This window comes from Odocoileus virginianus, chromosome 7 (assembly GCF_023699985.2).
Source record: "Odocoileus virginianus isolate 20LAN1187 ecotype Illinois chromosome 7, Ovbor_1.2, whole genome shotgun sequence".
NCBI lineage: Eukaryota > Metazoa > Chordata > Mammalia > Artiodactyla > Cervidae > Odocoileus > Odocoileus virginianus.
In genome coordinates this window covers 52,335,550-52,347,817 of record NC_069680.1, presented here as the reverse complement: position 1 = coordinate 52,347,817, position 12,268 = coordinate 52,335,550, and the positions used below count along the sequence as shown (strand labels likewise).

General features: G+C 34.7%; 1 protein-coding gene across 1 annotated transcript in view; it reads left to right on the top strand.

Moving 5' to 3' along the window:
* The window catches only part of RTKN2 (rhotekin 2), a 109,325-nt gene extending 99,743 nt beyond the window's left edge, over positions 1–9,582 (top strand). The window contains exon 12 of the mRNA XM_020897787.2: positions 784–9,582. Coding sequence (XP_020753446.2) covers positions 784–1,292 — 509 coding nt within the window. The 3' untranslated portion in view covers positions 1,293–9,582. The remainder of the gene's footprint in view (positions 1–783) is intronic.
* Positions 9,583–12,268: the final 2,686 nt, after the last annotated feature.

The following is a 12,268-nucleotide window of genomic DNA, read 5'->3' as shown; positions in this document are numbered from 1 at the left end:
TTAGATTTCTAGACTCATAAATATTCCATTTTCCCCACACTTTGAAGTATATTTATTTATCTTTGTGTGATTGCCTCAGTGAGCAGTGTTGTGAACAAGCACAAATCAGTGCTAAATTTTAGTGTATTTTACCACCAATGTTCCTGCACTTGCATATATTCTTTAAATGTTGGATTTAAAATGAAACATTTGAGCTTACACATTTGAAAATATCATGTAATTGACATAAATGTCTCCCATTTTTCCCAAGGAAAATCACCAAAGTGGTATTAAGGCTTCACTCTGTTTCCATGGGGGTTTTGTTTTGGATTTTTTCCCTATTACAGAGACTTTACTGGTCTACAGGAAAGAATACTAATCCAGTTACATTTTCCCATTTTATGTATCAGGGGTTTATAAAAGGGAATCCACTCTTACTTATAAGTCAGAATAGATTTTTAAGCCCCATGAAAGTTATTTAATAAATACTTAATCTGCAGAATTCAAAAAAATTCTGATGAAGCTCTACTCCTTTGAAAACTGGATTTTCCACATATATTTAGGAATATACTTATGCATGTGTATATATGTGTGTGTGTGCATGCGTGCAGTACATGATATTCTTATTTTTTGGTTCCATTAGTATGGTTATTTTTACTAGTAAACATATTAAAAAAAAAACACACTCATTTTGGTCTGGTTTGGATAACTATTATATAGATAACATAATGTAGTAACTTACTTGGGTAAAGGGTGTACTGCTTCAGAATTTGTTCAATGTATTTTTTCTTATAATTATTACAGGCATTGATTCACCTATGAAACTTGAAAGTTTAACTGGTATAATACAAAAAAAAATTGGCCAGCATGAAGAAGCCTCACCTCCTTCTTGGGCCGCACTCTTTGATGGTAATCACAAAGTTGTCATCAAGAAAAAGGTATTATCTCCTGCAAGCAAGCAGTTACATGAAGAGAAAGGGAAAAAGAGACGAGCTCCCCTTCCTCCTTCTGATAAAGCTCCATTCAACTTAAAAACACAGAGCAACAAAAATCAATTGGTTCAGGGCAACTGGGAAAAAACAAGTGTATCTCAGACCTTGCCTTTGGATACCAAACTGTCAACCCCGATGCATCACTTACAGAAACCAGTGGCTGCTCCTCGAAAACTTCTTCCTGCCAGGAAAAGTAGTTTGTCTGGTGGTGAACACACAGACACTAAAACCAATATTGAAGCCAAGCCAGTACCAGCTCCAAGGCAGAAATCTATCAAAGACATTTTGGACCCTAGATCATGGTGGCGGACACAAGTATAGAAAACCCTTAATGTATAAAACATTTAAAAAATCTATAACTGTGAAGCTTAATTTAGAAGCCCTATAGATATAGTAATATGTAATTATGTAGTAAATATGATAGTGATTTATATAAATAATTAGTAGGTATAAGATATTTTATAATGAAGAAATGGATTTCTCTTTTGTGATTTTCAGAATTGAAGTTATTTCTCTAGCAGAGCATAAAAGGCAGTTTCTAGACAATATCTCAATTGTTGGAAGGGTTAATTTATTCCTAAATTAGTACTAGGCGGTGAACAAGCACTAGGCAGAAGAAAGCATTAACATTTCTTTGGGGAGAGATTGTCTAGTAATTTAAAATGTGTTAAATAAGAGCCGTATTCTCATTGTGAGAATTTTAATACTAATGGAATGTTTCAAAAGTTTTATTCAAACCACAAATTATAGAATCCACCCAAGAAGATTTCTTCTTAGCATTCTGGAATTCTCATCTAATAGTCCACTGGCTCTCATCTATTGTTTTATTCACTAGTTAACTCACTGACCTTTCAAATTCCTGGGATAAATTTTGGAATATTAAATTCTTTGTCTTTAAAGGGAATATGTAATGTGTTATTCAAAGTTGTTTCCTTTATGATCCCTGAAATCCTGTTGACATTACCTTGCATATGTAAAGCAAAACATTTTTAAGTTTAGGTAACAGGTAGATGAAGTGTTCTTCACTTTCACTTTTCTATGCATGGTATTAATTTCCATTGTGACATTGGCATTTGGAGAAATGGGTAGCTGTTAACACCTTAAAATTCATTTAATACTTATTTAAAAAGCAGATGATCTATTAAAAATATCAGAAAATTTGGCCATGATAATTTCAGAATTAATCCTTCTAAAAATATTATTTAGATTTCCTTTTTCTAGTAGGGGTTCCTGTCTGCTATTGATATTTGCCATTAAAGTCATATTATTACAATAATGACATTGGAATCATTTCCATAGGAGGTAATTTCCATAGCAACTAATCATAGTGACACAAACAGAATTATGAAATCAAGTGAGGACTAAATAGCAAAAGAATGAATACCTTAAAGGAACAACAACAACAAAAAAACCCTCTTTCTTAATAATTATGCTTCTTATAAATAAAAGCTGGACAGTTTTAAAACTCAGAATTTCCAAATAGTTTCCATAAGCTATCAGCAGCAGCACTAAAAATCTCAAATATCATTGTAAGAAATGAAAATATAAGAATTAAATTACTGCCCTGTATATAATCTCTAGAGATTTTTTAAAGCTCATAAGAACTCTATTTGAATCAGAATTACATTATTACAAAGTAAAATGAATACTTCACAAAAAATAACATTAATTTAAATGGATCCTTTCATTATTTTTAGATAGCAGAGTCTTTTTTCATTTATGTAGAATAATGTAACTGCCAGGTTACTTTTGTGTTTGCCCAGGACTCCTAGTAAGAATTAGGACTCAAGGGAGTAATGATACAAAAGGTCTCTTGTGACTGGAGACACCAAGACAGACATAGCATTTGATGAGAAGGAAATCCTGTATGCTTGCCTGATAAAATTTAGAGACAATGAAAACCTAAAAAGGTACGATTAATTTGTTTTTTTCTAACTAGAAGGCTCTCATAAACCTCAGTTGTGATTGCCAATTCAGTAAATGACAAAAATGTGCAGGATATTATTGTTTGAATTTTTATTTTTAAACCTCACTGCTGTTTTTGACAGCATTTATGACTCTTGTTGCCACTAAATTACTGAGCTAGAAGATGTGCAGGAAAAATTGTTTCTGAAACTGACATCTACTCATTCTTTTTCTTTTTTTTTTAGTTAAAGCCTTCCTTAGAATAAACCAGTGTTAAAACTTCCAAATTATATTCTTGTTTTTCTGCTTATTCATGTTATTATCAAGAAGGATTCAAATGGTACAGGAACCAGAATTTGTTCTTAGAGAAATTACCTGACATTGTGCCCTCAGTGGGCACCTTGAAATAAGGCTGAAGCCTTTCTTCCTGGAACCATTTAGATGAAGCTTGGCCAAGGGCCATCTCCCCCCAAAATTATTCAGACTGTTTCTGGGGTCCCATCTTACTCTATATTATAAAGCCTTTAAAATCAGGCTGAAGTCTTCAGCTGTACTTCTTCTGAACTGCTACTCATTAAGTGTTAGTTCTTCCCACTCTCCATTCCCAGCAAAAGGTGTAACACCAAGTTAGGGCTCCTTTCCTCCCTCTCTTCCTCCCTGCTTTTCTTTCTTCCACAGTTAATATCTAAAAATACCAAGTTAAGCCCTTTTTCAAGGAGTTTGTCAAAAGAACTATTTGTTTTCTCATTTTCCTAAGCTGGACGTTTATGACAGAGAAAAATATGCCACGTAATAAAAGACATTTCAGCTTTTTTATGAGCTGACTTTTCACATTCCTTGTTTGTCCTTTTAATTTTCCTCTTGATATATGAAGACTGTAAACTTGAAACAAAGAGTTAGCTGTCAGATTTTAATAATGTTATAGTTGGAGAGTCATAAATAGAATAGGTATTTATGATATTATAATGCAGATGATCTGATAATATCTTTAAAAATTACATTTACATTTCAAGCCCTGAGATATAAATTACTTAAAACAGCATTACAGTAGTATTTTAATTGCTACAAAGTAGTGAGCTTTTTATTAAAAATCTTGCAAGGACAAAGAAGGCATTTTGTTAATATAAATGCATACCTCCTAAGGTAAACAGTCTTTCAAAAATATCAGGCATGCCAACTCTTGATTAGTTTTGTTAAATCCTAACTGTCTGCCTTGCCCCCTGACTTCTTTTAAATGGACATGCATGTTTGTGGAAAACTAAATCCATTTATTATAAATGCCTTATCTTACCCTTTAGGTCCTACTAAATATATTTTACCTGGTACTGTTTATTAAAATGGAAGCTGCCTTGATTTAGAGACAATTCATGGAAGGTAGGTTAAGCAGTCAAATATTTCTTTAGGCTTATGTTCAGTACCTCAGCCACCTACTGAGAAGTTAATTAATTCAGTCCAACATGAAATTATAGGGCAGATCGGTGTAATTTATGGTAAATGCCATTTGAATGCAGTCGCCTGTGTTACCCTGAACAAGGAACAACCATACTAAATAGAGATAACATGCTTGCACCATGAACGAGAGAAGTGGTTTGGCAGGAAAAATATCTGTCCCTATGGTTAGAATTTGTCAAAACTCACTGTCTTTTTAAAGAGTGAATCATCACACAGTATTTAAACTTTGGTGACCTTTTATATTCTCATAGTTCTCTTCAGTGTTCTATTAGTCTTAAACTTATAATGTAAGTAGAGTTGACTTTTTGCATTTACATTTCAAAGACACTCTTTTTAAATGCTTATACATTTATGTGTAACTGCATTGTTGCTAGTAATAGTTATAATGAAAATGGTCTATTCTGTATCATGCTTATTCTTGGTTAATACTAGGAATGTGGTACCTTTGAATTTTTAAAGACAAGATTTCATTTGAAAATATTGTAGAATGTTATTTTCTGTGGCATATTTATATAATTGGCATTGTTTATAATTTTTACCTTTTTAATGTGGGTCAGGATTCTGGATTAAAAAGTATTATATTATGCATATATATATACTTAACTAGTAGAAATGGATAAACCAAGGTCAGGTGATTAAAACTAATTTTTTTTATTTTTATTTTTTTTAACTACTTTAAAAGAATGATTCATGAAAACATTTTCTAGATTATTCCCTTTAGGTATGTCCTCTAGGCTAAACTGATAGAAGTAAACAGTGTTGTGAAATCAGGGTAAACAGAGAAAAGACATACCCAGCAGCTGGTGCTAAGAAATGTACTCAAATGAACAAAGTACCTTTACGTTCAAATAACTTAACTTTAACTATTAAAGAAATATTAACCAACATTTTTATTTATCTCAAGATAGGAAAAATACCAATCTTGGTGTGTTTGATAGGCAAAATCATCTCATATCTTGCTAAACTTGTGTTTTAAATGGCAGCAATTTGCTTTGAGAGATGTGGTAATCTCTTAATGTTAACTACTAAAGGAGAGAAATATTGAAAAGATATAGATACATAATTATGCTTTGTCATAAACGTGTTTCAAGATAGCCAAATAGATAATTTTGTTGAAAATGGATACTTTCCTGAGTGTTGTATCAGGATATATTTTATTTTTGTTTACTCAAAAGAAAACAAAATTTGGTTTTGTGAATGGATGTATTTTTATTGAATTTAGCCAGTTTAGAAACATGTTTTCAGCTTAATTAGTTGGGGTGGTTTTAATTTTACAGGGGAGAAAAAATATTAAGTTACCCATCTATTAATCTTAAGTATTAAAATATGTATTTTATATTTATTACATGTATAAATAGAAATATATATATCTACATACACACACACATATGTATCTGTACTCTGTCAAGTCTTCAATCCAGATATTCCCTGTTCTTTTACAATGCGCTGCCGTGCTAGCAGCGTGCGAGTCCAAGCCTTTCCCACCGCTTACAGGAAGCAGCATGGCCCAGCTCCAGCTGCCCTACCCCCTAGGTGCTCTCCTCTTGTGGTCCTTGTCTTTTGGACATTGCCTCAGCAATCTGTGCTGTTCTCTCTTTACCTGGAATATCTTTCCTCTCCTCTTTTTCACGCATTCTCCTCTCAACCCACAGTCAGCAGATTTTATTCATTTTTCAAAGTAGTAGCACCACTAAATTCACAGTGATTTTGTGCCCTCCTCAGGCTCTCCCTATAGTGGATTTACACTCCTTCCTTTAGGCTCTATGTATACCTCCATTTATAGCCTAAGTCCTTGTTTGTATTTTTGTGTTCTCCTACATATTAATGTTATGTACTTCTTCTGCATAACAGATTATCATCAACTTAAAATCCTTTTCATTATCTAGCGTTTCTTTATTTTTTCTCTTTTTATATTTTAATTTATGAAAGTATGGTAATACCTTTATAGGAGACTTGGAAAATACAGAACAGAGTTACATGTAGTTCCACTATATCTTATAATTATTTTTTTAAGTAGATAAATTAAAATTTTAGTTGGAGTTTCAATATCAAATCCTTAAAAATAAATAGAATGAATATACAGAAAAGTAGGATATAGTAGACCTGGAAATCATCATGAACCAATTCAACATTGTTAAGCTTTATACAACTTACACACAATAGTAGGATACAAATTCTATTCAAATTCCAATAGACTATCAACTAGGAGACATTGGAACATATCTCTGGACTTAAGGTGCAAAACTTTCATGGTCTACAGGTATTGAAATCATACAGAGTGTGTTCTCTTAACACTGTGGAATTATGTTTAGAAATCAATATCAAAGATATTTGAAAATAAGCCACATATTTTCAAGCTCTATGTGATATTTACCAAGAGAGATCTTTGACTTAGCCATTGAAAGCCTCAATAAAGTTAGAAGACTAGAAAAACAGAAGGTGATTGCAGAGAAGAAAGCATTTACATAAGAAATTAATATCAAAATGAGAAATTAATATCAAAGATACTTTAAAAACCCCATGTATTTAGAAATTAAGTGTCCACTTTTAAATGATGGGTGTATCTAAGAAACTGTAGATACACCCTTAGAAAATATTTCAGTTGGAGTTTCAAGATCAAATTCTCAAAAATAAATACAGTGAATATACAGGAAAGTAGATGGATGTAGTAGATCTGAAAATCAGAAAATATTTGTAACAATAAAAATAAAAAGAATTTATCAGAATTTATTGCATGCAGCTGAAGCTGCTCAATGCAGTTAAAGTGTAGAATCTTGCATAAGGTATGAAAACAAATAATGGATACTAGCATAAAATTTTGTGAAATTTGAACAAAATCTGTAGTTTAGTTAATAATACTATATCACATGTTAATTTCCTATTTGTTTGTTTTTTTTACAACATAGCATTTCTATATTCTCAGACTTTGATTAGATGTTTCCAGCCTCATTCAAATTTTTAAAAAAATCACTAAGATAGTAAACTTTCTAGTCTTTTAGCAGTAATAACAGATGCAAAACACAAGGAACTGTATCAAAGTTTTGAGTAAATATAAATTCGAAATCTGGCATTCTATTCATACTAAGTACAACAAGTGGAATCAATATGTCAAATTTTTTTAGCCAGGCAAAAATTCACAAGTTTTCTAAAATATATATATTATATATACCATTTATATATATGTATGTGTGCAGAGAAGGCAATGGCACCCCACTCCAGTACTCTTGCCTGGAGAATTCCATGGACAGAGGAGCCTGGTGGGCTGCAGTCCATGGGGTCGTTAAGAGTTGGACAGGACTGAGCGACTTCACTTTCACTTTCACTTTCATGCATTGGAGAAGGAAATGGCAACCCACTCCAGTGTTTTTGTCTGGAGAATCCCAGGGGTGGCGGAGCCTGGTGGGCTGCCATCTATGCACAGAGTCGGACACGACTGAAGCGACTTAGCAGCAGCAGCAGCATGTATACAAAAGCTTTTCTACTATGCTTGATACAGGCTTGAGAAAAAACAACAGCAAAAAAAAGAGAAATTGGAAAACATAAACTAAATGAAATGGTAAAACAATATGAAATAGAAAAAGTAAAACAGACTAGATAAAAGTAAAAAACAGTTATATAGTCCAGTTGTTTTTAAACATGGATGCTTATAAGAATCACATCTAGAGCTTTGGAGAATAAAAGCAATACTTGGGCATTTGTATTTTTCAAAAAAATTCCAAAATAATTCTGATATGCATCTGGATTTTAAAAAATGATTACAGTTTTTTCCTACTAAATTGTACTTTTAGTGATACAGAATTCTGTTATTTTCTGTTGACTGTCAATACAAAGTTATTAAGTGAATAATATTTACATAATCACAATAGTGAAAGATGTTTATCAGTTTTTACAGTCAATAGCTAGGCAAAAATAAGAGATAATTACAATTGCAAGCCATAATGGAAACATGATTAACTTAATATTAAATAATTACATACAGTTTAGGTGATTAGATAGAGTGATGTGGTAAATGGGAGTGCATGCATGCATGCATTTTTTCATTCACCCAGCCAGTCTGTATCTTTTGGTTGGTGCATTTAATCCATTTATACTTAAGGCAATTGTTGATATGTATGATTCTCATCATTTTCTTAATTGTTTTGGGTTTATTCCGTGTGGGTCTTTTCCTTGTTTTGTGTTTCCTGCCTGGAGAAGTTCCTTTAGCATTTGTTGAAAAGCTGGTTTGGTGGTGCTGAGTTCTCTTAACTTTTGCTTGTCTGGAAGGCTTTTAATTTGTCCATCAAATCTGAACAAGAGTCTTGCTGGGTAAAGTATTCTTGACTGTAGGTTCTTCACTTTCTTCACTTTAAATATATCGTAATTCACCTTTCTTTAAATTAGAAATCTGTATGGGTTTCAATAGGTTCTCTGCTTAGGATACCACAAAATCCATATCAAGGTGTCATCCAGGCTGGACTCTAATCTAGATACTCTAGGGAAAATCTGCTTCCAGTCTTTTTCAGGTTGTCAGCAGAATTCACTTCCTCATGCCTGCTGATCAGCCAGGAGTCACTCTCCAGTCCTTATATGCGGACCCTCAGTCTTCAAAGCCAGCAATAGCTTATTAAACCTGACACATCCAAATTCTCCTTCAGGAGGATTTGAATCTCCTGTCCAATCAGCTAGAGAAAGCTGCTTTTTAAGGGCTCGTGTAGTTAGATAGAGCACATCAGGATAATCTCTCTTTTGATTAATTCAAGGTCTACTGATTAGTAAGATTAATCACATTTGGAAAAATCTCTTGACTATAACATAGTCATAGGTATGATGTCATATTAATAGGGCAGGAAATCTTGGAGGCCATTTTAAAATTCTACCTACCCCAAGTTAGATTTTTCAAGGGCAGGAGGCATGTCTTATTTGACTTTTAACCCTGTCATAATAATAATGAGGGAGGATGATTATGTATTTATTATGTGTAAAGTATCATGCTAAGCATGTGACTTAACTCACTTAATCCTTAAATAGTCCTCGTAGTGACCCCACTAAACAAATGTAATGTAGAAGACTTGCCCTGGGTCACAATGCACAGTAGTTAAGAGTTTGAATTCTGGAATTAGACCTGGGTTAAATTCTAGCTCTGCTGTGATCTAGCTGTGTGATAGGGCTGGGTTTTTTTAACCTCGTGTATTTTTTTTTTAAACCTTTAAGATGGAAATAGTTCTTACCTCATAGGATAATTGTGATTATTAAATAAAATAATGCATGTAATGCATAGCCCAGGACCTGGCATATGTTCTTCCATTGTTTTTATAACCTGACACGTAGCATGTAACAAATATAGAAAGAGGAATGAGAAGAAAGAGCTGGTACTTGTGTGTGTGATATGTATACATACATACAGATGTATCATTTTAAAAGAAAGGATAACTCCTGCCTCATTTTCACTTTATGCTTGATGAGAGCATACTCACCAAGTGCATAAGAATTTATTGGTCGTGTTGTTTAGTTGCTAAGTCATGTCCAACTCTTTTGACCCCAGGGACTGTAGCCCACCAGGCTCCTCTGTTCATGGGATTTCCCAGGCAAAATTACTAAAATGGGTTGCCAATCGAACCTCTGTCTCCTGCATTGCAGGCAGATTCTTTACTGCTGAGCCACCAGGGAAGCCCATGCACAAAAGTTTAAAAGATACTTAAAATATGTCCATATTCTTATTGTCCTTATAATAAAACTCAGAGTTTATAAGATTAAAAAAATACATATTCTTGAGAAGTTCACAGTTCAGTTGGTGGGCTCAACTATATTAGAGACTATTGGTGTGGCTTACTGCTTAATTTGCCTGCCTCATGTATATACATGACCAGGCTTCCTAGGTGGCTCAGTGGTAAAGAATCCACCTGCCAATGTAGGACACGCAGATTTAATCCTTGGGTCAGGAAGATCCCCTGGAGAAGGAAATGGCAACCCATTCCAGTATTCTTGCCTTAAAAATTCCATTGACAGAGGATCCTGGCAGGCTACAGTCCATGGGTTCACAAAGAGTCAAGACATGACTGAGCGACTGAGCACAAGTATATATATAACAAATATGTCTGCATACAGACACTTCAAACAGTCTCTGCCTACTGTCAGTGAACCTAACACATCAGTGGAGAAGATCAATACATAAAACAACGATGGGAACTATAAAACAACAGTTACAATAATAGCATTACACATCTGATTTTAAGTGCTGTGAGTGATCCACAAGGGGTATGACAGCTTGTACATAGCAATTTTTCAACAACTGCAGAAGGCCTTTGTATCTTTTTACTACTAAAATGATGAATTAAGCAGTGCACAATTACATACTATGAATATCTTTGATGTCAGAATGTGTCATAAAAAGATTTTTCAAATCTAGGAGAAATAAGTAAAAGTCGATTTATTCAACAGGCTATAGGAGTTTAATTTTATACCATTCAAACTTAAGGGAGATGAGTTGTCATGGAAGTTTGTAGAAAGGAATTATTGGATAGGGCAGTTAATCTACTGTTAAGGCAAGAACCAAGAAGCAGATTGGCATGCCTTAAGGAAAAATGGAACTAGGGGAAGGTTACCATCTGCTGGACCATGAGCAGAGCTTTAATGCCAGCTCAAGAAAACAAGTCAAACTAAGTAGGACTCCTGGACACTCACGGGCAAGTCTGGGTCAGTCTCTTGTGGGGTCACGGCTCCTTTCTCCTGAGTCCTAGTGCTCACGGGGTTTTGCTTGTGCCCTCCAAGAGTCTGTTTCCTTAGTCCTGTGTAAGTTCTCGTGGCGCTATGGTGGGGTTAATGTCGACCTCCTCCAAGAGGGCTTATGCCATACCCAGGCCACTCCCAGAGAGCCTGCCCCTTCGGCAGGCCACTGCTGACCCGTACCTCCACAGGAGACACTCAGACACTCAAAGTCATGTCTGGCTTAGTCTCAAGGTTCTCCTGGTGTGCACCTGGAACGTTAGGTCCATGAATCAAGGCAAATTGGAAGTGGTCAAACAGGAGGTGGCTAGACTGAACGTTGACATTTTAGGAATCTGAACTAAAATGGAAGGGAATGGGTGAATTTAATTCAGAAGACCATTACATCTACTACAGTGGGCAAGAATCCATTAGAAGAAATGGAATAGCCCTTATAGTCAACAAGAGAGTCCAAAATGCAGTACTTTGGTGCAATCTCAAAAATGACAGGATGATCTCTGTTCGTTTCCAAGGCAAACCATCCAGTATCATAGTAATAAAAGTCTGTGCCCCAACCAGTAATGCTAAAGAAGCTGAAGTTGAACAGTTCTATGAAGACCTACAAGACTTTCTAGAAGTAACACCCTCAAAAGACATCCTTTTCATTATAGAGGACTGGAATGCAAAAGTAGGACATCAAGAAATACCTGGAGTAAAACAGGCAAGTTTGGCCTTGGAGTACAAAATGAAGTAGGGCAAAGGCTAATAGAGTTTTGCCAAGAGAACGCACTGGTCATTGCAAACACCTTCTTCCAACAACACTAGAGAATACTCTACACATGGACATCACCAGATGGTCAACACTGTAATCAGATTGACTATGTACTTTGCAGCCAAAGACGGAGAAGCTCTATACAGTCAGAAAAAACAAGACCAGGAGCTGACTGTGGCTCAGATCAAGAACTCCTTATTGCCAAATTCAGACTTAAATTGAAGGAACGGGAAACCACTAGAGCATTCAGGTATGACCTAAATCAAGTCCCTTATGATTATACACTGAAAGTGACAAATAGATTCAAGGGATTAGATCTAACAGAGTGCCTGAAGAACTATGGATGGAGGTTCATGACTTTGTACTGGAAGCAGTGGTCAAAACCATCCCCAAGAAAAAGAAATGCAAAAAGGCAAAATGGCAGTCTGAGGAGCCCTTACAACTAGCTGTGAAAAGAAGAGAAGTGAAAGGCAAAGGAGAAAACGAA